Source organism: Gopherus flavomarginatus, chromosome 20 (genome assembly GCF_025201925.1).
Source record: "Gopherus flavomarginatus isolate rGopFla2 chromosome 20, rGopFla2.mat.asm, whole genome shotgun sequence".
NCBI lineage: Eukaryota > Metazoa > Chordata > Testudines > Testudinidae > Gopherus > Gopherus flavomarginatus.
The window spans coordinates 24,306,639-24,326,965 of NC_066636.1; the positions used below are offsets into that span (position 1 = coordinate 24,306,639).

The 20,327-nt window shown below is 48.6% G+C and overlaps 2 protein-coding genes across 9 annotated transcripts in view; one reads left to right on the forward strand and one right to left on the reverse strand.

The window, feature by feature from the left end:
- The first annotated feature begins 4,082 nt into the window (after positions 1 to 4,082).
- RPS27 (ribosomal protein S27) lies at positions 4,083 to 6,199 on the forward strand. The gene is made up of 3 exons (XM_050931062.1): positions 4,083 to 4,223; positions 5,099 to 5,209; positions 5,950 to 6,199. Exons 1-3 carry the CDS (start codon positions 4,205 to 4,207, stop codon positions 5,976 to 5,978), a joined length of 159 nt encoding a protein of 52 aa, XP_050787019.1. The 5' UTR covers positions 4,083 to 4,204; the 3' UTR covers positions 5,979 to 6,199.
- A 707-nt stretch (positions 6,200 to 6,906) lies between these two features.
- Positions 6,907 to 20,327, reverse strand: part of NUP210L (nucleoporin 210 like) — a 51,861-nt gene continuing 38,440 nt past the window's right edge. Inside the window, exons 29-40 of one of the 8 annotated variants that reach the window (XM_050931055.1) lie at positions 19,004 to 19,095; positions 17,520 to 17,694; positions 16,682 to 16,857; positions 16,203 to 16,423; positions 14,116 to 14,252; positions 13,168 to 13,294; positions 12,278 to 12,427; positions 11,747 to 11,997; positions 10,102 to 10,306; positions 9,196 to 9,300; positions 7,501 to 7,575; positions 6,907 to 7,043 (exon numbers count right to left, since the gene is read on the reverse strand). In XM_050931055.1, the coding sequence (XP_050787012.1) occupies positions 6,952 to 7,043; positions 7,501 to 7,575; positions 9,196 to 9,300; positions 10,102 to 10,306; positions 11,747 to 11,997; positions 12,278 to 12,427; positions 13,168 to 13,294; positions 14,116 to 14,252; positions 16,203 to 16,423; positions 16,682 to 16,857; positions 17,520 to 17,694; positions 19,004 to 19,095 (1,806 nt within the window). In that variant the 3' untranslated portion in view covers positions 6,907 to 6,951. Of the gene's footprint in view, positions 7,404 to 7,500; positions 7,576 to 9,195; positions 9,301 to 10,101; positions 10,307 to 11,746; positions 11,998 to 12,277; positions 12,428 to 13,167; positions 13,295 to 14,115; positions 14,332 to 16,202; positions 16,424 to 16,644; positions 16,858 to 17,519; positions 17,695 to 19,003; positions 19,096 to 20,327 lie in introns of those variants that run through there. The other 7 variants (XM_050931054.1, XM_050931056.1, XM_050931057.1 and 4 more) reach the window with 7 other exon arrangements.

Genomic DNA, 20,327 nt, shown 5'->3' on the forward strand with positions numbered 1-20,327 from the left:
CAGGACTGGGCTAGCAGGGGCTGTTGGTCAGGATTGAGGGGCACCTGCTAAGCTGGGGGGGGAGACCCCAGGGCTGGGCTAGCAGGGGGCTGCGTGTCAGGCTTGAGGGGCACCTGCTGATCTGGGGGCGGGGGGAGCCCAGGGCTGGGATATGTTTGAGCTGAGCTGGGTTTCTCTGGAATTACTGCTAAACAAAGTGAGGCGAGGGGCAGGTTTACTGAAGCTGTTTTGTCTAAACTCGGGCAACTCTTAGCAGGGTGGGTCCCACAGCAGGGGAGGGTCAGTCCTACCCTCTCCCTCTTCACACACCAGACGCTTTTCTCCTTCACCGTCTCTTGCGCCTCAGACAGAAACGGGATCCAGTTCCTCTCCCCACACTGCTCTGCAGTGGGCAAGCAGGAGCCCTCAAGTCACTGCAGGCCAGGACTCAGGATTGGGCTAAGGCATCAGCAGGTCTCTGTGTTTGTGTGGAGCCCGGGACTGGGTGAGCAGCAGGGACAGGCTGTGGGTGGGGACTGAGGGGCCTCTCAGGGCTGTTAACTTAGAGGGAGCCCAAGCCTGAAGGAGCAGAGGGGCTGTGGGACTGAGGGACACTGGCAGAACTGAGCGGGGACTCGGCTAGGATAGCAGGGGGCTGCAGGCCAGGAGTGATGACCACGGGCTGAGCGGGCGGGGGTGACGGGGGACCCAGGCAAGGATAGTAGGAACTGCATATCAGGACTGAGGGGCATTGGCAGAGCTGAGGGGGGCCACTGTGCTGCAGACATGCTCCAAAAACTTCCTGGCATTAATTCATGGCGTGACCAGTGTCCCTGGGTCACCACCATGGTTTGCTGACACCACATAATTCCTAATCCTGCCGCTCATCCCTTTCTCTGAGTCATCAGAAAGATCCTGGGCAAAACTTTCCTGCAGCCGGGAAGCACCAAGGGGTGACTTTTTCTCCCGGGATGTGCAGGAAGGAAGCGGCAGAAAGGCCTCTGTGCATTCCACTCGCTGGCACTCTGCCCTCCAGAGACCAAACCACAGGACACCTCGCTCTTGGCCTGCTGCTGTTCCCTCTCTGCCCTGGTTGTCTGCAAACCTCTCTCAGGCGGGAGTCCAGGTTTCAAGGCAGAGCCATAACTAGTATTTTTGTGCCCGAGGCAAGAATATAAAATTGCACACTCCCCCAAGGCTGGCTCTTCGGTGGCGGGTCCCTCAGGCCCTCGGAGGCAAGGGCCTGCTGCCGAAGAATGAATGAAGGGGCGGTGGTAGAGCCTGTGATTTTTGGGGGGCCAACTCACAATTTTTGACTGCTTGGGCTGGTAATGTTGCTTCCAAGATGGTCTTTGGTTCCATCCAGTTCCAGTCCAGAGAGGGACTCAAAGGTTAAGAGAGGAGGGAGGTGCTGGATATCAGCAGTGGCCACTAGGGATCAGCATGTGTCCTGAGAATGCTGGGAGTTCAGGCTTGCAGGATAGGATTGGGGTGCCAGGTTTGTAGACATTTTGGTGGTGCGCAGAACCTGTCCCCCACCCAAACTCTGCCCCCCACCTGCCCAAGGCTCTGGGAGGGAGTTTGGGTGAGGGAGGAGGTCTGGGGTGCAGGCCCTAGGCTGGGGCAGGGGATTGGGGTGCAGGCTCTGGGAGGGAGTTTGGGGATGTGAGGGGGTGTGGAGGGAGGGGGTGCAGGTTCTGGGAGGGAGTTTGGGGATGGGAGGGGTGCAGAGAGATGGGGTGCAGGAGTGAGGGCTGTGGGTTGTGGCTGCAGATGAGGGGTTTGGAGTGTGGGAGGGGCTCAGGGCAAGAGTAGGTGTGTGGGGATGAAGGCTCTGGCTTGGGCTGGGGATAAGGTGTTTGGGGTGCTGGAGGGGCTCAGAGCTGGGGCAGAGGGTCAGGGTATGAGGGGTGAGGGTTCTGGCTGGGATTGGGGATAAGGTGTTTGGGGTGCTGGAGGGGCTTAGGGCTGGGGCAGAGGGTTGGGGTGTGGGGGTTCTAGCTGGGGCTGGGGATAAGGTATTTTGGGTGCTGGAGGGGCTCAGGGCTGGGGCAGAGGGTCAGGGTATGGGGGGTGAGGGTTCTGGCTGGGATTGGGGATAAGGTGTTTGGGGTGCTGGAGGGGCTCAGGGTTCAGGCAGAGGGTTGAAGGTGAGGTGGGGGGGTGAAAGCTCTGACTGGGGGTGTGGGCTCTGGGGTGGGGCAGGGCTGGGAATGAGTTTGGGGTGCAGGCAGGCTGCTCCAGGACAGGGGCCAGAGAGGAGGACTCCCCCCAGCCCTTTCCCTGCCGGCAGCAGTGAGTTCTGGAGGAGGAACCCCCCCATTCCTGCCCCCCCAGCAGCACCCCCCCACACACAGTCACTGCACGTGCTCCTAGGGCCCCTCTCAGCTCCAGGAATCTCCCTCCCCTCCCCATGGTGGGTGCCGTGGGGCACTGCGTGTGCCTGCTCCCCCTGCTGTAGCCCCTGACTGTAGCTTCACTGGGGGTGGGGGATGGGGCTGCCTCCTTGCCCAGCGTGGGGCAGGAGTTCTGACTGCAGGCGGGGGGGTGGTGCTGCTGGAGGGTCCCATTGGAAAATGAAAGGGTCTGAGGTGGAAGGGCAGGCTCAGAGTCAGTCTGCCCTGGCAGTGAGATGGGGCACAAGGACCCCACGGCAGCAGTTGCTGCAGGGAAAGACAAGGACTCTCTGCTCCTGGACCGGGGAACGGGGTGGGGGTGGGAAGCAAGTTGCAGCCAGGAGACACTGGGGGGAAGCGCGGGGTGGGGATCACCTGGTTATAAATATCTCCATGCCAGTGGCTTTTTTCTCCCTCTCCACCTCTTTCTGCGCCTCCCCCCCGGCTTTGTGTGCCTGAGGCAAGTGCCTCCCTCGCCTCGCCCTTGTTACGGCGCTGTTCCAAGGGGAGCAAGAAATCCAGATGTGCGGGGCCACACCTCATGCCCGTGGCCATGCAGGCTTCCAGCTGCAGAGGAGCCCCGCGCTGGAGCTGCCCCGTGCTGCCGGAGATTAGAGAGCAGGGCCTTCGAGGCCTTTTCGCCGAACTGCCCTGCCCTGCCCGGTCTCGGGCTTGCCCTGCCGATGGGCACCACGTCCACACTTGCATTGATGTCGGTCCCGTTCGCACGGGAGGATCCCCGAGCCCCGTGTGGCCTGGCTGCACAGGGGCGACGTGGCAGCTGGCGCGTGGGGCGGGACGCGACGGAGGAGCCAGTCTCCGGGCGAGGCCCTGGCAGGAGTTTGGGGGGTGACAGCGATTAACAAATTTGGGGCTCAGAGGAATTGGGGCCCATCAGTCTCTGTGGGGCAGGTTCCCACCAGCCCGGCACACTATGATGTCATCGTCCCTGGGCCCTCAAATGATGTCACCCGGTGCTGAGCCACATCAGCGCCTGGTCGTGTCACTTCCTCCCGTCACCATGGCACCCACGGTGATGTCATGCGGGCCTGTGGAACGCGACCAATCTGGGGACACCCCAGCAGCGGGCTTGTGGGGGGAGGGATCTCAGGACTCATCCCATGGGCCTGGGTCCCCACGGACCTTCCCAAGGTGGCGTCATTTCCTCAGCCCCTTGAGAAAAGACTGACCCTCCCAGCATGGCCGCTACTTCCGACTACATCGTTTCTCCTGGCTGAAGGCAAAGACCTTTACAATATGGCGGCGCTTCCGGCAGTCGGAGCGCCGTTGGCGTTTACGACCTTCTCAAAATGGCGACACCTCCGAACTGTTCATTGGGCTGCAGTTTCGACCTTTCCAATATGGCATCAGAGCCCTGCCAAGCGCTCACTTCCGCCCGTGTGGGGAACCCCGGAGCGGATATATCGGCCCCGGCTTCCGGTCTCGCTCCTTTTCGGCTGCGGCTGCCTCCACGCGAAGATGCCTGTGAGTGCGGCCCGCGGGGGGCCGGGCCCGGGCGCGTCCCCCTCGCCCAGGGCGGCCCCGCTCCGGCGCCCGGCGCCGGGCTCTGCTAGCGGGGGTCTGGGAGGGGGCGGCCCAGGTAGCGGGAAGATGGCGGTGAGGGGGGAGAGGAAGGGACCAAGATGGCGGCTGGGGCAGGCCGGGGTGGGGGGCGCCCCACGGGGGAGGTGCGGGAGGGGCTCCCCGGGCCGGCCTAACCCGCTGTGCTTGGCTTGCAGCTGGCAAAAGACCTGCTGCATCCCTCCCCCGAGGAGGAGAAGCGGAAACACAAGAAGAAGCGTCTGGTCCAGAGTCCGAACTCCTATTTCATGGATGTGAAGTGTCCAGGTGAGGCCCTGGCCCCCCAGCTGGTCCTTACAGCCGGGGTGGGGCGGGGCCCTTGGGCCATGGGAACGGGCTCGCCCCCAGGCTGCCCCGGCTGAGAGCAGTCCTGCTTAGCTCCCCAGCCAGGAGTCTGAAGGTAACCTGGTAGCCCCTGTAGTCAACACTGACCGTGAGCATGTAAGACTGGGTGGTGGTAGAAGTTGTCCTACTCTGGCATGGAACTGAGCTCGCACCTGTGCGGAACTGTAAGGAATGCTTATCTCGGTAGAGCTGGCCAGGGGCTAGAGCGGGAAACACAGGCCAAATCCAGACCGCCAGGTGCTTTTGAAGGGGTCCTGGAATCTTACCTTTTTTATGTTTTCTCTACAGTCTGGACCTTGATTATACTTTGACCAAGAAATTTGGACCTTGACAAAAAATAGACTACTGTTGGACTAGATCCAGTGCAGAAGGCCCTTCATGTGCCCTGGCTAGTCCCCTGCCATGGGGATGCCCTGGGATTATCTTGTCTTTCAGTTTAATTGTCTGATGTTAGCTGAATTCATTATTGTAGCTCATGGACAACTGGTTTTTTTTCCCTTGAGACCCAGGGACAGGGGTTCTGCAGTCTGCTGTAACTACCTGTAAAATGCAAGCTTAAAACGTTTGCTTTTGAGAATCCTTTAAATCCCCATTATGGCCAGAGCAATGAACATTTTTCACTGTTGCCTTTAGCCCTCTTCTCTTTCTCCAGCAGATTAAAGTTTAGCTTGCTTGCTGAAAATGTCAAAACCTCTCTCCAGTAACATGCCAGCTTTGTCATTGCTCCAGCAGTGGAAATAACCCTGCCTCAGTTCTTTTGTAGAATATGCTCACCTCAAACTTGTGCTTTGTTCCAGGTTGCTATAAAATCACCACTGTATTCAGTCATGCTCAGACTGTAGTACTGTGTGTTGGCTGCTCAACTGTGCTGTGCCAGCCCACTGGAGGAAAGGCAAGGCTTACAGAAGGTAAACAGCAATTTGTACTTTAAAAAAGCCAGCCAGCCACTATATTGTTTTACTGTTTTGTCTTGCTCTTGTTTTACTTGAACTATAGATTCCTCAGGGCAGGAAGTGTATATCTTGGTTCTTAATGCATTGTACACCTCTGTGTTATAATACCCCGATCCAAAATTTTACTTTGAGTGGCACTTCAGAAGAGTCTAAGATTGTTCAGTATGTGTGAAGTACTTGCAGAGAGCAGGTTTGCTAAGTATAATGAAATGCCTTTTAAGTGACCAGCAACAATTAGTCTCCAAGAGCAGTTGCCACGATAGAACTACTAGAAACCTGGGGGATCCTTGAAGAATGCTTAGGGTGGATGGCTATTTACTGGTGGTCCTCACAGGGTCATTGGGAATATACTTAACTATCTGTTGGCCTTCATGGTTATGAGCCACGCCTGGACTATTTGAGCTAGTTCCATGTTCTGTTGGCTCGTTTTACTTCTACAATGATGGATCTGACCTACTGGATTTTGGAGCTGTTGATCCTGAGGATTTCAGACTCTCCCAGTGGCCGAGTCCTTTTGAGCTATGAGAATACAGTCCGCCTCCCTCAAAACCCCTAGAGGCTTTGTGGTGCTGGCACCATCCTGTGGACTGGGCACAATTCACTATTTACGATAGTCAAAGGAGTAAATGACCCAACCATCCCCCCCACAGGCTGGTACTGTGCTTGGGATTTCTTACTGTTCTTTCCTAATCTAGGATGCTCCTTCAGACGAAAGCAGCACTAAACGAAAGTGTCTGAGATGGGTGAGACTACCTGCGCAGTTGATTGCACAGACAAATATAGATGGTTCAAGAGCATGGGATTCAGCCACAGAGCAACATTAAGTGTCAAGATGTGAACAGAAGGCTTTAAAGATGTCTCTAGAATGTGAGGGGAGAATATGACTTTCATACTGTCCCTGTAGCCTCACCCACCTGACTGTCAATAAATTTTGGATAAAATACAGCTTAGTCTGTTGCTTAACTTGATATTCACGTAGTGCTTTTTTGGGTGATGACAGCAAAACTGTTCAACAGGAGTGAAAACACTTTCTGGGCTGAGTTTGACTCTGCCCTGCTTGTAATTGCAACAGGTGCTAAGTCTGAGTCTGACTCTCAGCAGGGCAAGCATATGGATATGCAGTGAGCCCCTGTTCACCTTGGAGTGAAACTAGTTATGCTCTAATCCCTCCCTCTCCTCAGATGTCAGCATAATCTGACCATTCTTAAAATGGAAGGTTCAACCACTGTGAATCCTGACTTTGCCCTGCTGACAGCACAGGCTTCTGCAAGTGACTCCCAAATATTCCTCCAACCACAGTAAAGTATCTTGTTACCCTTTCAGTGCTCTGATCGGATACTCTACCTCTACAGGCAGGCACAAGCCTGCTGTATCATACATTTACTGGCCTGAAAAAGGTCTAAAAGTCAAACTGCTGGGTGGCTTCTGGACTTTATTCTGGCCCAAATCATGAGGGAGTTTTCTTGTTGCAGGATCTGCCTGATCATTTAAAGTAGAATGGCACAAACTCTGTTGTCTTTGGCAACTTGGTAGTGGGGCGCCTGTTCAGTGCCCATCACTGTGGCCAGAAGAGTCTAGAGTCAGATTGTTGTCCCAGAGAACCACGAAGGTGCTGTGACTTCCAGTTACAGGAGTTGGGACTACACCTAACATCATGCTTCACTAGACGTTTATTGTTGTACAAGTAGGTACTACTTTCAAATGTGCCTTCTCCGTACACTCCAAAGCCATAGCTGTGTCCTGTTTCTTGCACTGTGTTGCTGAGTACCAACAGGAGGATATGAATACCCTAAGTGTAGGGGGAAAAGGTTATTCAGATAAATACTGGACTGCTTGGACATTCCTAGGACACAGGAACAAAAAGGACAGGCTTTTACGTGAGACAGCTGCTGCCATCTAACCTTGCAATTCATAGAAAACAGTTCCTAAGACTTCAAGCCCTTTCTTGTAGCCGAGACAAGGTGGGAGAGGTAATATCTTGTGTTCTTGTCACCAGCAAATGATTACCTCACCCATCTTCTCTCACTATCCTGGGACCAACACAGCTACACCAGAAGTACCTGATCGCTGCTAGGGGAATTCAGATTCACTTTTCCAGGCTGGCTATTCTGCCTCCGGAGAAGTGAGCTTGTTTTACAGCAATGAGAAGCTGGGAAAGGGAGTAAACAGGGTGAGAGACTCTGTCCTATCTTATACAGCTGTTCCAATCAATTATATACATCTCGTTACACAGGTTTCCAGCTTACCTGTCTGAGGTGTAGCTGAGGTAGGAACATACACAATAGGTACAGTCTGCACTCTGGTCAGAAAGGCATTGTATGCTGCAAAAATAACCAATCATGTAATATCAGTGGAGCAGGTGTGAAGATAGTCTCATTATGCTAAAGGCTTGTGTACAAGGTTACAGCAGTTTAATTTAAGGTGTGATTTTAAACCAACACAAAGCTGCATGGCCATTTTGAAGTCTTAAGGATTATTTATACAAGGAACTAAAGCTGCTATTCCTGAATGATAGTGGGGGGCGCTAAGATGCTCTAATTTATGTGTTGACATCACACTCATTGATTTGCTTTAACTCAGTGCTCTACAGAGAGATGTGCTGTTTAGCTTGTCCAGTACTATGGGTTTAAGACAGTGCAATAAGCCATGCAAACAAGCATGAGTTTTTCCACAAATTTAACTAAACCAATGCAACTGTGTCTAAAGGCCAAACTGGCAAATAAGATATTTTCACAGCTTGTGTAGGTCAAAACCCTATAATGAAGTCTGCACCCTACCATTTATGCAGGTTTGTGAAGGAGGAAGAGAAGGTGTATTTTGGCACTAATTGTGTAGCACAGGGTACCAAAATCAATAGGTGAAACTGGCAGAAATGTTGCACTATTTAGATACCATCATAAGTGTAAATAAACATCATCTATTAAAGATTAAATCAGTAGTGCTCAAAAGGTACCCCTGTTGGAGCCAATAATCTCTATCCCCAGAAGAGAGAGAGCGTAAATAGTGACAGGGCAAGTTTCCACCATACTGCCCTTTGCCAACATACCTCAGCCCTGCTCCAGAGTGACCATGCCTAGAGAAGAGAGAGGAATTTGACTTTCCCCTGGAGGGAAGCCAATCCTTTAGGAACTGACTCATTTCATGTAGGCCACTGATCCTGCTACTGGCTTTTGGTTTATTTCAGGCTTAGAGTAGAAGAATCAAGCTCTAGCAGTGAAAGGCTTCATGTATATCCCAGTGCAAAGAACTCGCATTGCTTTTTTTCCCCTTAAAGTTTACCGAAGGTGATTTTTCATACCAGGAGGACAGTTTAATTTGACCAATAGGGGCCGGGCACTGCCGCTGTGTATAACATGTCCCAGCAGCCTGAACTACAGGTTGTGACTGCAGGAGCAGAAACTCAGCCTGTTATCCTTCAGAGGCAGATTCACTAAGTTACATGACATTTATTATGGGTGGGTGGGTTTTTTCCTCCTGAGATTTTATAAACTGAGGGCCTGTCTGCTTTAATATGGTCATTAAAGATAGTAGGTTACTTACCTACGTATCTTTCTTACTGGCCAAAATGCCCTTTCCTCACTGGTGGATACTAGTTGTTGTCTACATGAAAAGTGGCTGCATCCCTGTACAGCAGTATGTATACAGGTTCTTGAAAGGCGTTACAGAAATAGGACAAACACCAGGATGATCTTTGGGGGTTAAACCTTTGTGTGCTAGGATGTATTTTATTTCAGAACATGGTCTGAAATGTGGTTGGTTGTGGTGTGTACGGTTTTGGTTTTTAAATCAAGGTGCTTGTAATTTTCAAACACACTCAAAACAGTGTTGCACTCTTAAAAATATACACAAAGTATAACAGACAAATGATTGTATTCAAAGACTGAGTGAACACACAGGTAAAGCTGCCTGTTTAACTGCAAACCTCTTGTGTTGTCACTTACTGAGAAAGATTACAGCTGTTGATGCTAGAACAGCAAAGAGGGTGAAGAGAAGGATCTGGTAAGAGCCCATAAGCTGTTGGACAATTCCTGCTTCATTGCACTGACCTAACATTTTCCAGAAAAGTGAGGTAATATTTAGTCTTGCACGTAGGCAACTGCTAGTTTCTGTAATAAATGATGACACTGTAGAGACAGGCATCTAACCCCTCTGCTGCTTTGTTGCAAAAACTAACTTAAATATTAAATAAGCGGTTTCAGAATCATTAACCCTTTCAATAGGAATGTGGCACTGAAGCCTTGAGGAATGAAGTTCGCTCCCTAGACCAGGTGCAGCACAAACAGGTGCAGTGAAAGTTTCCTGGCTCAGGCCCCGTCAAAGTGCCTCACTAGATCTTGGAGGGACCACCTCATGGACTAAGGACAATTCAGTCTCCCGATTCTATCAGAGACTCCCTTTTCACTAGGAAATAGACCCAGACCACCAACTCGTGTAATGTAGACGACTAAATAAAATCAGATGGAAACCACTTTGTGTCATTATTAACCTGCTGCTCCCTACAACTTCTCTTCCCACCCGCATCACGTTCAGCTGTTCACACCGAGGGAGTAAGCCTCTTCCTTGCGATCCCACTTAGTCTTTGCAGTGAAATGAACAAAAGAGGGCCCCCTTGTTACTGAGTTAGCATTCAGAAGGACCGACCCTGGGTACTTAACTCCCACTAGGGTCAATGAGAGTTACGATACCACACAGGTTCAGGCCTAGACACAGTAAGGAAGACTTTTGTTTCCCTTTCTTGTAAGAGGAAAGCAGTCTGGAATGGTAAAGAATGAGGATCCAGGAACTAGCAAACCACTTTGATGGCAGTATTGAATCTTCTCATGCAAATAAGACCAGCTGATACTTACTTAACAGATGCTGCCCTGCCAGAACTCTCACGGCTATGGTAACTCTTTGGCCTGTAAGAATACAAGAGACATTGATAAAGATGGGGGCTGCCATCTGGTGGAGAGATGTGAGATTGACCACACTAACTGGGTAGGAGACAAGTCCAGGCATGCTGGGCAAATGTTCAGGCTGCCTCACTATTATCACAGGAGAGCTGGGGTGGACCTTTGAAAACAGACAAAAAGCAGTTACTGAAAAGGTAAACAAAAACAGTACAAGCCAGGTCTGTATAGTACTAGGGTTCTACCAAATTCATAGTCTATTTTGGTCAATTTCATGGTTATAGGATTTTTAAAATCATTTTCATGATTTCAGCTATTTAAAGCTAAAATTTCATAGTGGTGTAATTTCAGGGGTCTTGACCCAAAAAGGAGTTGGGGGTTGAAAGGTTATTGTGCGGAGGGTTGTTGTACTGCTACTGGCGGCGGCTGCCTTCAGAGCTGGGCAGCTGGAGAGCGGCGCCTGCTGGCCAGGATCCCAGCTCTGAAGGCAGAGCCCGTGCCAGCAGCAGCGCAGAAGTAAGGATGGCACAGTATGGTATTGCCACCCTTACTTCCACACTGCTGACTGCAGAGATGAGCCCTCAGTCAGCAGCTGCCACTCTCTAGCCACCCAGCGCTGAAGGCAGCAGCGCAGAAGTAAGGGTGACATGATATGGTATTGCCACACTTACTTCTGCACTGCTGCTGGTGGGATGCTGCCTTCAGAGCTGGGTGCCCGACCAACAACCACCACTCTCCGGCCACCCAGCTCTGAAGGCAGCACAGAAGTAAGGATGGCAATACTGCAACCTCCTTAAAATAACCTTGTGACCCTCCTGCAACTCCCTTTTGGGCCAGGACTCCCAATTTGAGAAATGGTCTCCCCTGTGAAATTTGTGTGCTTTTACCCTATACTATACAGAAGACCAGATTTCACGGTCCGTGACATTTTTTTTCATGGCCATGAATTTGGTAGGACCCTAAATATTACACACCCAAACACAATAGTGAGGTTATTTACAACAGTGCAGTAGTGATAACAAGTATTCTTGTAAATACCATCATTTGCAGTGGGTAGCAGAATACTGGATGTGCAGCAGCTGATACTTCCAGAAATGGCCTGGGCCTGCTGGCATGACCTTGCACACAAAGTGTGCACAAGGTTATGCGGCATGGGAGGTGCCATTTTGAAGACTGCACTGCCCTGCCCTGGCAGGTGTGACAATGTGCGAGGTCACTCCAGTGGGGGAGGAGTGGCACGCTCTTCATTAGACATCCGGTTTTCTTTCAGTATCAGACAGGCGACAAACCACCCCAAAAGAGGATTGTCCAATGGCCTGCCTAGCAGTGGGGTTACTGTAACTTAGGTTCTCCCTTGTCTACCTGTCCACCATTCCCCCCCCCCGATATAAAAGAGGGGGAGTGCTCAAGTACTGTAAAAAAACACCACTGTTACTTAACACGGAAGTAACTCAATCATTTCTTGAAGAATCTCCCACAAGGGACTGCTCAGATTGCACCTAGTATACTGGGATCAGATTTTCCCTACAGATACATCCTAAACAGAAGGAAGAAAGGTATGTATATGCCCCAGGAATGGAGGGGCAGAGAGCTTTCTATGTACCTCCAGCTTTTCTAACACTTTCTCAGCTCCGACTACTCTGATCTTGCCATTTAGTTGTTTGCTGCTAAAAACCAATTCAGACTGGTTGAGGTAAAATGCAGGGAGGAAGGGAACCAGGATTCTTTGCATTCCATCCTTGTTTTGTTCACTGAAGAGACAGACCATCACATATACAGAGACCTCAGCAAAACTCAAAGCCAGCAGGACTTCATCAGACTGGGGTTTCGCAGTGATTAGGCAGGCATAGAGACCTGAATTCAAGATGGGGAAAAGCAAAGAACAAACATTCAGAGGCCTCAGGTTTGATTGTTTTTATACATCAGCCATCTATCACCGGAAAACTACAAACAGTGAGGGGAAAGGAGAATTCACTATGCATATTCTTACCCAATGCTAATAATGTTTGTGAAACCACCATGTTCTCAATCCGTGGAGAAATGGGAATTTTGTGGGAAGAAAAAAAAAATCATCAAAAATGAAAAATCCCCCAAATCCCTGGTCCTGTCCCTGGAAAGGGGCCAGCGTGCCTACCTTTTTCAATGCTGAAGTGTGCCCGGACACGAAAGACTTTACTTGCTGGAATATCCAGCACTGTGCTGCTGAACTCAACTTGGCATAGCAGATGAGACGCTGGGCGAAGCAGACTGGTGACTGCATAAAGCTGACTAGGGCTGCATGGGCCTAGAAGAGAGAACAGGAAGAATGAATGAGCTAGTATGATCACAATGGGTCCTTTTATCAAACCCAGGCGATGGAGCTTTCTCTGGTGGCTAGACCATCTGAGAGACCAGTCTATCATTCCATCCAACCTACACTTCCCAGACAGAAGAGTCTTTCCCAGTAGGTCACTGACACCTACCATCATTTCAATGGCAAAGTACAAAGCTGAATTTGAAACAGACAACATGTTTTTCTTACTTAAAAACTAGGGCTTGGAAGTTTTTATTGACAGCATAAGAATAGGCCTTGTCCTTTTTTAATCCATTATGGTGCCAATTCCATTCACTGACATCTGAGCTGCACTTGGAGGGAAAGTAAGCCAGACAAGGCCTACATTAAAAGGATATCCTATTTTACATGAGAAAATATCCCTGATTTTGAGATTCTTCAATGGACACATAGTACATCCTATGTACTAGTAATCTGTAGTCTAGCCATTGCAAAGGCTGAGCTGTAGTTTCATCTCGTTTTAGGGTTATAAAGCCTGCATGGTTTATACTGACTTTGAATAAAGTGCAAGAAGACCAGTTTATAAATTGCTTTTTACCTGCAATTCAGTTTCAAATATGAGGGCTCCTACAGAATAAATCCACTTGCTCTCCCATGGAACAAAGACTAGAACCACCCCATTAACTGCAGCAGTTCAGTAGTTTAGGCCATGCTGGAGGAATTTAGAAGAAGCCAGCAGTAACAGGTCTTACCTCTGAGGCTTGTTCCTGCACTGCCTGTGGCAACAAAAACCCAGACTTCAGAAGAGTTAGGAGTATTGGTTAGGTAACTTTTGGGACCAAGATGGAGGCTTAATCTTGATGAACCATTGACAACTACCTAAAACATAAAATGGGGTATACATTTGTGTTCAAAAGACTGGTATGTTCATGTGGACAGTGAGGAGTTTTATTGCTGTAATTATTTTTCTGCTACTGAACATTCTCCCATTCTCCAGATCCAAGTGATTTTATTACCTTTGGGACCAGACTGTCATTTACTAAGTCCCCTTTGCACTGTCAGAGTGGTGTAAAAGACTCAAGCTCTTAGGCCTGGGCTATACTGGCGCTTTACAGCGCTCCAACTTTCTCGCTCAGGGGTATGAAAAAACACACCCCTGAGTGCAGCAAGTTACAGCGCTGCAAAGTGCCAGTGTAAACAGGGCCCCAGCGCTGGGAGTGTGGCTCCCAGCACTGCAAGCTAATCCCCATGGGGAGGTGGAGTACGTGCAGCGCTGGGAGAGTGTGCCACAACCACACTAGCACTTCAAAGCGCTGCCGCGGGAGCGCTCCCACAGCAGCGCTTTGGAATTTCGAGCGTAGCCAAGCCCTTAGTGTCTTCTTTTTAAAGACCCTATTAACTTACTTACACGACTGTTTTTCCTATAGAGCAACTGAATCCAGGTTTGCAAATTATCCCATGTCAAGTTACAGTAAAAACTCTGTTTCTGCAGCACCATAATAGAGTCTTCAGCCACTATGTTAATAGTGCTGCTTTCAGTTTCTAAGTATGGGCTGTGCATTCTTATAAACAAAAGGATTCCAAGGTAAATACAGGCTAACTGCCATGGGTGCAGCATACAAGTAATTTATGGGAAGAATTTTCTTGGCGCAAGCAGTAGTAAGCTGGTCTCTCCAACAAAAGAGTGTAGCAATAAATACCTCTCTGTATGTTTTCACTATCCCTGGGATGTCATGGAGGATTGTAGCTGTCCCAGCATTCTTCACAAATGCTGCTCCACTCAAAGGGTCTGTCTCAAGAATGCCAGTGGGGGAGACTTGCCACAGCCCAGGTTCACCTATAAAGGCCAAGTCAGTCTCCACTTCATGAAAGGAATCACTGAATGTGCTGGGAATAGGTTTCGGACGTCACTTCCCCTAAAGTACGTTCACAGAGTTCATACAGTGTAGGCCACACTCACAGATCCTGTCTTTTTAGAGCACAAAGTGAACCTTTGAAATAGTCATGCTACACAAATGCCCCCCACCCAGTGGAATACACCGAGCTGACTGTCTGCTTGATTGCAAAGGCAGTCTGTCAATCATATTTACGTGAATAAAATAGAACCATAAGGCTGCAGGTTAATTTTTAGGGTGTCTGAGTCAAGAGAATGCTCAGATAAGGTTTTATAGGATAAAGGCAAGGGTTTGGCACTCCTGGCTACCTTTTGTTCCTAAGACACTGTCAAAGCCTAATTTACTGTGCCGTGATGAGAACACAGTAATAAAACTGGAGCTGCAGGAGCACCGAACATTCTGTATTGAGTTTCTAATGCAGCTGCAGAACACTCTGTATAAAGAACACCCGTCAGTAGCCCCTGTGCAGCCTGCCCTCTTGGATGGCTGTGAAGTGCCCCACTGGTGAGTGAGGAAAAAAGAGGAAAATAGCAGCCCTGGAATGAAAGGATGTAAAACACTCAAGGGTCAGGGACAGCAAGGTTGAGCCTACACCTGAATCCTAGAGCAGTGGTTCTCAACCTTTTCCTTTCTGAGTTTTTCCCCCTCTCCCCCCCAACATGCTATAAAAACTGGCCCACCTGTGGCATAACTACTAGTTTTCTGCATATAAAAGCCAGGGCTGGCATTAGGGAGTAGCAAGCAGGGCAATTGCCCAGGGCCACATGCCACAGGGGCCCCCCATGAAACTAAGTGGCTCAGGCTTTGGCTTCAGCCCTGGGTGGTGGGGCTCAGGGCCCTGGGCTTCAGCCACATGCGGCAGGGCTTCAGCTTTCTGTCAAGGGCCCCAGCAAGTCTAATGCTTGGCAAACCCCCTGAAACCTGCTCACAGTCCCCCAATGGGCCCCAGACCCCTAGTTGAGAATCACTGTCCTAGAGCACCGGAGAAGGGAGGAGATAGGCCTGATACTCCTTTTACTTGTACTGGTGTAAATTCATAACAAAGCCAATGTAGGTGTAAGGAGAATTAGGCCCTTTGTCATTAGACAGTAAGAAGCAGATACCCTCTCTCTTGAGGACCCACTAAAGCTGACACTTTCTGGTTCTGGGCTAGACAGGAATTGCCACTGGCAGCACTTCACTGCATTAAACTAGGCTCTTGTAGGAACAGGATTTCCAACAGAGCTCCCTTTGTGCTCAATTCCAGAAACAAACCTAGTGCAGAAGTCATGCCAACACCGCTTTCCCCACGTGCAGTAGAGCCAAAGCCAGAGCCGTGCAACATGCTTCATCTCCTCCTTACTACTGGATGCCAAAATAAGCCAAACAGGCTCTTCTTGGTATGGCAAGCTACAGCTGAGAGCATTTTAACATGTCCGATATTAACTCCTTAATGCCAATAAGCATTCAAACTCCCATCGCTAAGCAGTTACGCATTTTACACTGGCCCTTATCCTGTCTGTCACAGAGTTAATGGAGAAATTAGAAGCCGTACCAACTTGAAATCGGACAACTTTATGAAAGTGGAATGTGTCTGGATTAGAATTTGGCCAGGACACTTGAGTGAACACCCCTCCCACAGCCACAGTTTTATGTTGCCTTCACGTCAATACCTTCAGCTGCGCAGGGAACCCTAACTCCATGCTGGGACACAGGTTCAGTTCTGACTCTGGGGAAGATGGTCCCCCATTAAATCCCCAGCACCGCTCCACTGTCCCTTAGTGCTCTCTCATTCAAGTATGGGCTGCCTAGCTCTGCTTAGCTTGTGAGATCTAACGTGGTGACCAGAACAGGTCATGTTAATACCACAATAGTGAGAGACAACACCAGGAGCAGAAAAACAACACACAAACCTTCATGGTTTACAAGGGGAGTGCTGAAACAGATCACATCTCCTACTGCAATGGGCTTTGAGAGGTCTGGCTCAATGACATGCTCCACGGGCACCTGGATATAATCAGCCATGCCTGGGTGCTTCTCATCCCAGATTCCCAGCAGTGTCACTCCTCTGTTCACAGCCTGAGCAATGTATGTGTAATTCTTACTCCCAGGTCTGATTAGCAGCAGGTCATCTCTGAAAGCAAACAAGCCCCAGTCAAAAGAAAACAAGCAGAGCTTCGGATGCCCACAAGAGATAAGTATAAAAGCGCCATGGTAACATAGCCCAGTGAGTCCGTGAACCAGCTTTTCACTTCTGAAGAGCTCCCTTCAAATCTGTTTTAGCCCTGAAATACAGACTCTTTCACCTCTCCCACCACTTGTAATGCTAAAGTTTTACTTGTGCGTTTTAGTTACCCGAGTCAGCTATGTGCCGTCCTCCTCAGGACTGTACCTGTTCAAAGCCAGGTAAAGCTGGGTGTTCTGGGCATGGAATTTTTCCCCAATATTGTCGTAGAACTGGACTGTGAGAGTAAGAGCCATCCCCAGAGGAAATGCCATCAGAGATGTGCCGCTAACGGTGTAGAGTTGGGGACTGGTGCTTATCCTCAGGTATGACACTGGAGCCACCTGTAAGAGACAATGCTTCCTTTGGTGCACTTCAAAAAATACATTAAATGTATGTCTTTCCCACTGCAACAGATCCACTTATTATGTACAAATGTACAATGGTACGTAACTACTTCAGAAGGAAGAGCCACACCTACTGAGCCATCAATATCTCTTCCTGCAGCACCTAGGCTTTGCTTGGTCTCCCATCACTCAAAACATTTAAGATTGCCCTTAAATTATCAATAGCACATGAATCAATTAAAAAGCATACAATATTTATGGTGAGAAGATCGGCACTGTTTCTTAGCCCTTATTTTAAGCTGTAAAAAATGAAGTAACAGATAAAGATACTTTGCACTTCTGTGGGACCTTTCACACAATGGGGTGATTTACAAACATGAAACCTCACAACACATTATCATCCCCCATTTTACAGATGGGTAAATTAAGGCTCAAAGAAGTGATGTAACTGGCCTCCAAGGTCACACTCTGAGTCAGGGGCAGAGCTGAGGCAGAACCCTGGAGATCACAAACCAGGGGACCTTACTCGCTCCTCTGAGACACTGATCCTGATACAACAAATAGTACATGATCTCTTGGCATCAGTAGATTTTACTGATTTGAAAAATCAGACGCTGGTGCTATTTCCTTTACTTGCAACAGTACTGGCAGAGTCTTACCCGGACCCCAGTTATGACTGTCTGGTTGACGCCAAAGTGTTCTAGAGAAGTTACTTCTAGCACTGCAGTGCCTGTTACAGCTCCTGCTCTCAGGAGCCCCTGGCCATGCTCCTCAATGACAGAAGAGTTGGGGAAACACTGCAGGATTTGAGAGCTCACAAGCGCTGCCCCATCCCTAGGTCAAAAACAGAGTGAACAAACCCTCGGTTACACTCTACCAAGCTGAAAATTGGGGTCTAAATGGAGGGCAGTGAAGCTATGAGAAACCTCAGCAAGAAGGACTTTTCTCAGACAAGCCATGTATCCAGCAATTTCAAAACTCCCCCAGGATAGTGTGCCTCCAAGCTCTTCCAGTTCACAGCTTAACATATTTGATTATTATTTAAATGAGGCATGAAAGTGCTGAGCCAGTGGTTCAGCGACAGCACCACCCGCTCATTCACAAGAGATCAGAGTTTGGGCCCCAAACTCCATCTCATTCCCTATGCTGACAGACTGAGAGCAGGAGGAAGGCACAATTTTCTCCAGACGGTCAGACCCAGCTCTGCTCAGGGTCATACAGATATGTTACACATTTGAGGGTGGTAGGGTACCAGAGGATACCCCTCAGAAAAGTGCATATTATATTCCCAACAGAAAAGAACATTTCTGGGAATGTGCATAAACTAAGAACCACAAAAACCACCACCCCAGAGATAAGTATTTGCAGTTATCCAACAGTTCATTTCTTGCACTTAGGGTAGAGCTCAGCCTGGTCTCAATCCTCAACGGATAAAATACATCCTTGTGCTGGGGGATAGCACGCGGCCTGTGGAACACTTACATTTCACTTCAGCCCTTCTGTGGCAGGCTTGAGTTTCATTTAATATGCACAAGGTATGGCTTTAAAGACTAACGTTCAGGCAATTTCAGAGACTGAGCATGCCCAAAAGTGGTCTCCCATGCAATAGAATTCTGCAAGTGTGTGCAGCTCTTGGAAAGAAGATTAAAAGTTGACTGCAATGCAGAGAGATGGACAGCTCCCTGGATTGAAAGGAAGAACACATGCTGTAAACTAGTGGTGCACAATCTTATCACACAGGAGGGCTACATAAGCCTTGTCTGGGCCAAACAGATTCTACATATTTTGGGAGGTGGACCTGATACCTCCTGAGGTCCCTTCCAATCCTGATATTCTATGATTTTAATGTCACTTGTATTGATTTATCTTTTAAATTCAGCTTGTTTCGTAGGTATTTAGATAGAAACAACCTATGTCTAGTATTGTCTATTTACACAATTGTGTAAACTAAATGATGTAAGCATGATGACAAAACGCTAATGAATCAGCTGTTAGTATTTTGTGTTGAAGCAGACTATGGGCTTTATGAAATGCTCTGGTGGGTCACATATGACCCACAGGACATAGTTTATAGCAGGGGGGCACAACCTTTCTCTCTCCTATATTTCCTCGGTTCAAAATGGAATGTCTTTTCTTTGTTTACCTGTTTGTATACAGCTTGAGCTGTGAGTTTGTGGACATCAGAATCTGCTCTGCAGGGCACTCAGGAGAGAAAAGTAGAAGCTTATCGAACACCTGTAGGAACAAATCATTTTATAAAGGGTAATTCAGAAAAATACATCTGGGTTAAATTAAATAGCAGGCACTTTTAGAACCAACCAACCAATGAAAGAAAATGCTTTTTCACTCCTTCCCACAGGGGATCAGAGATTAGATGTTGTGACTAAAACGTAGAGATTGGATAATTTTCTATCAATAACTTTATAGGTGACATAGTAGGGATTAACACATTTTTTAAGTTTGTGAATGCAAGCTGATTGCTGTCCGACAGAATCCACCACCATCCATATGTATGGGAGAGAATAATAGAACTGGAACATATGGATTTTTTCCCCTCCCTTCTTACTCCTAGAGCATCAGGTATTAGTCACTGCCAAAGAAAGAATACAAAAGTCAATTGACCAGTAATATGATCCAGTATGACAAACCCTGTGTTTCCATGTAGGCTGGTCAATAAGAAACCAAAAGAAAGGCCCTCAACAGGGGGGTGGAAATGACAACGGCTGCCTGGATAGCAATGCACAGTGCTCATCAGCAGAGAAAGGCACTTGTATTGTTGGAAATCTCTTCACACAAGGAATACACAAATACAAAACATAGTAAGAAAGTACTGAAAGAAACAACTAAGCATTCAACATGCATTTCCAGCAGCTGCTATGGGAGCTGTATGGTTAAAGCTCTTCATGCTGCATGGAAAAGAGGAACTTTCTCCGGCTTACTGACTGATATCTGCTTTTATTCTGAAAATGCCAAGACTGTTTGGCTCCAGACTCGAGAGCAGTCACTGAAACTGCCGCTGTGCAGGGGGTGATGATTTCTATTTCAAAGGCTCCAAGAGGCAAATCTAAATGAAAATCCATAAAATCCATATCAAAAGTGTGGGCTGGATATTTAACATGGGCAGGCCAGCTCATTAACAGAACTCTCCCTTGCTTTGCAGCAGAAACACTGCAGCCAGGGGGGGTTGGAGTTACACACAATCTATATTCACCCATGAGCAGCATGAACAAAGTCACCACTAGCCAGAAGTATCAGTTAGCAAGAAATACAGAGACATGGAGAGAAGGGATTAAACATCTCTGTGCACACTGTAACCACAATACATCTTTTGTGATGCACCTGTCCATGCACAGATACCAGCATATGCCTATCCATGGCACACCTGCCAGCCTGACTTGGTATCTTGCCTAGTTTTCGTTTCTGTTTTCCTCCTTGCTTGCTTCAGATATGAAATCCTGTCTTCTACC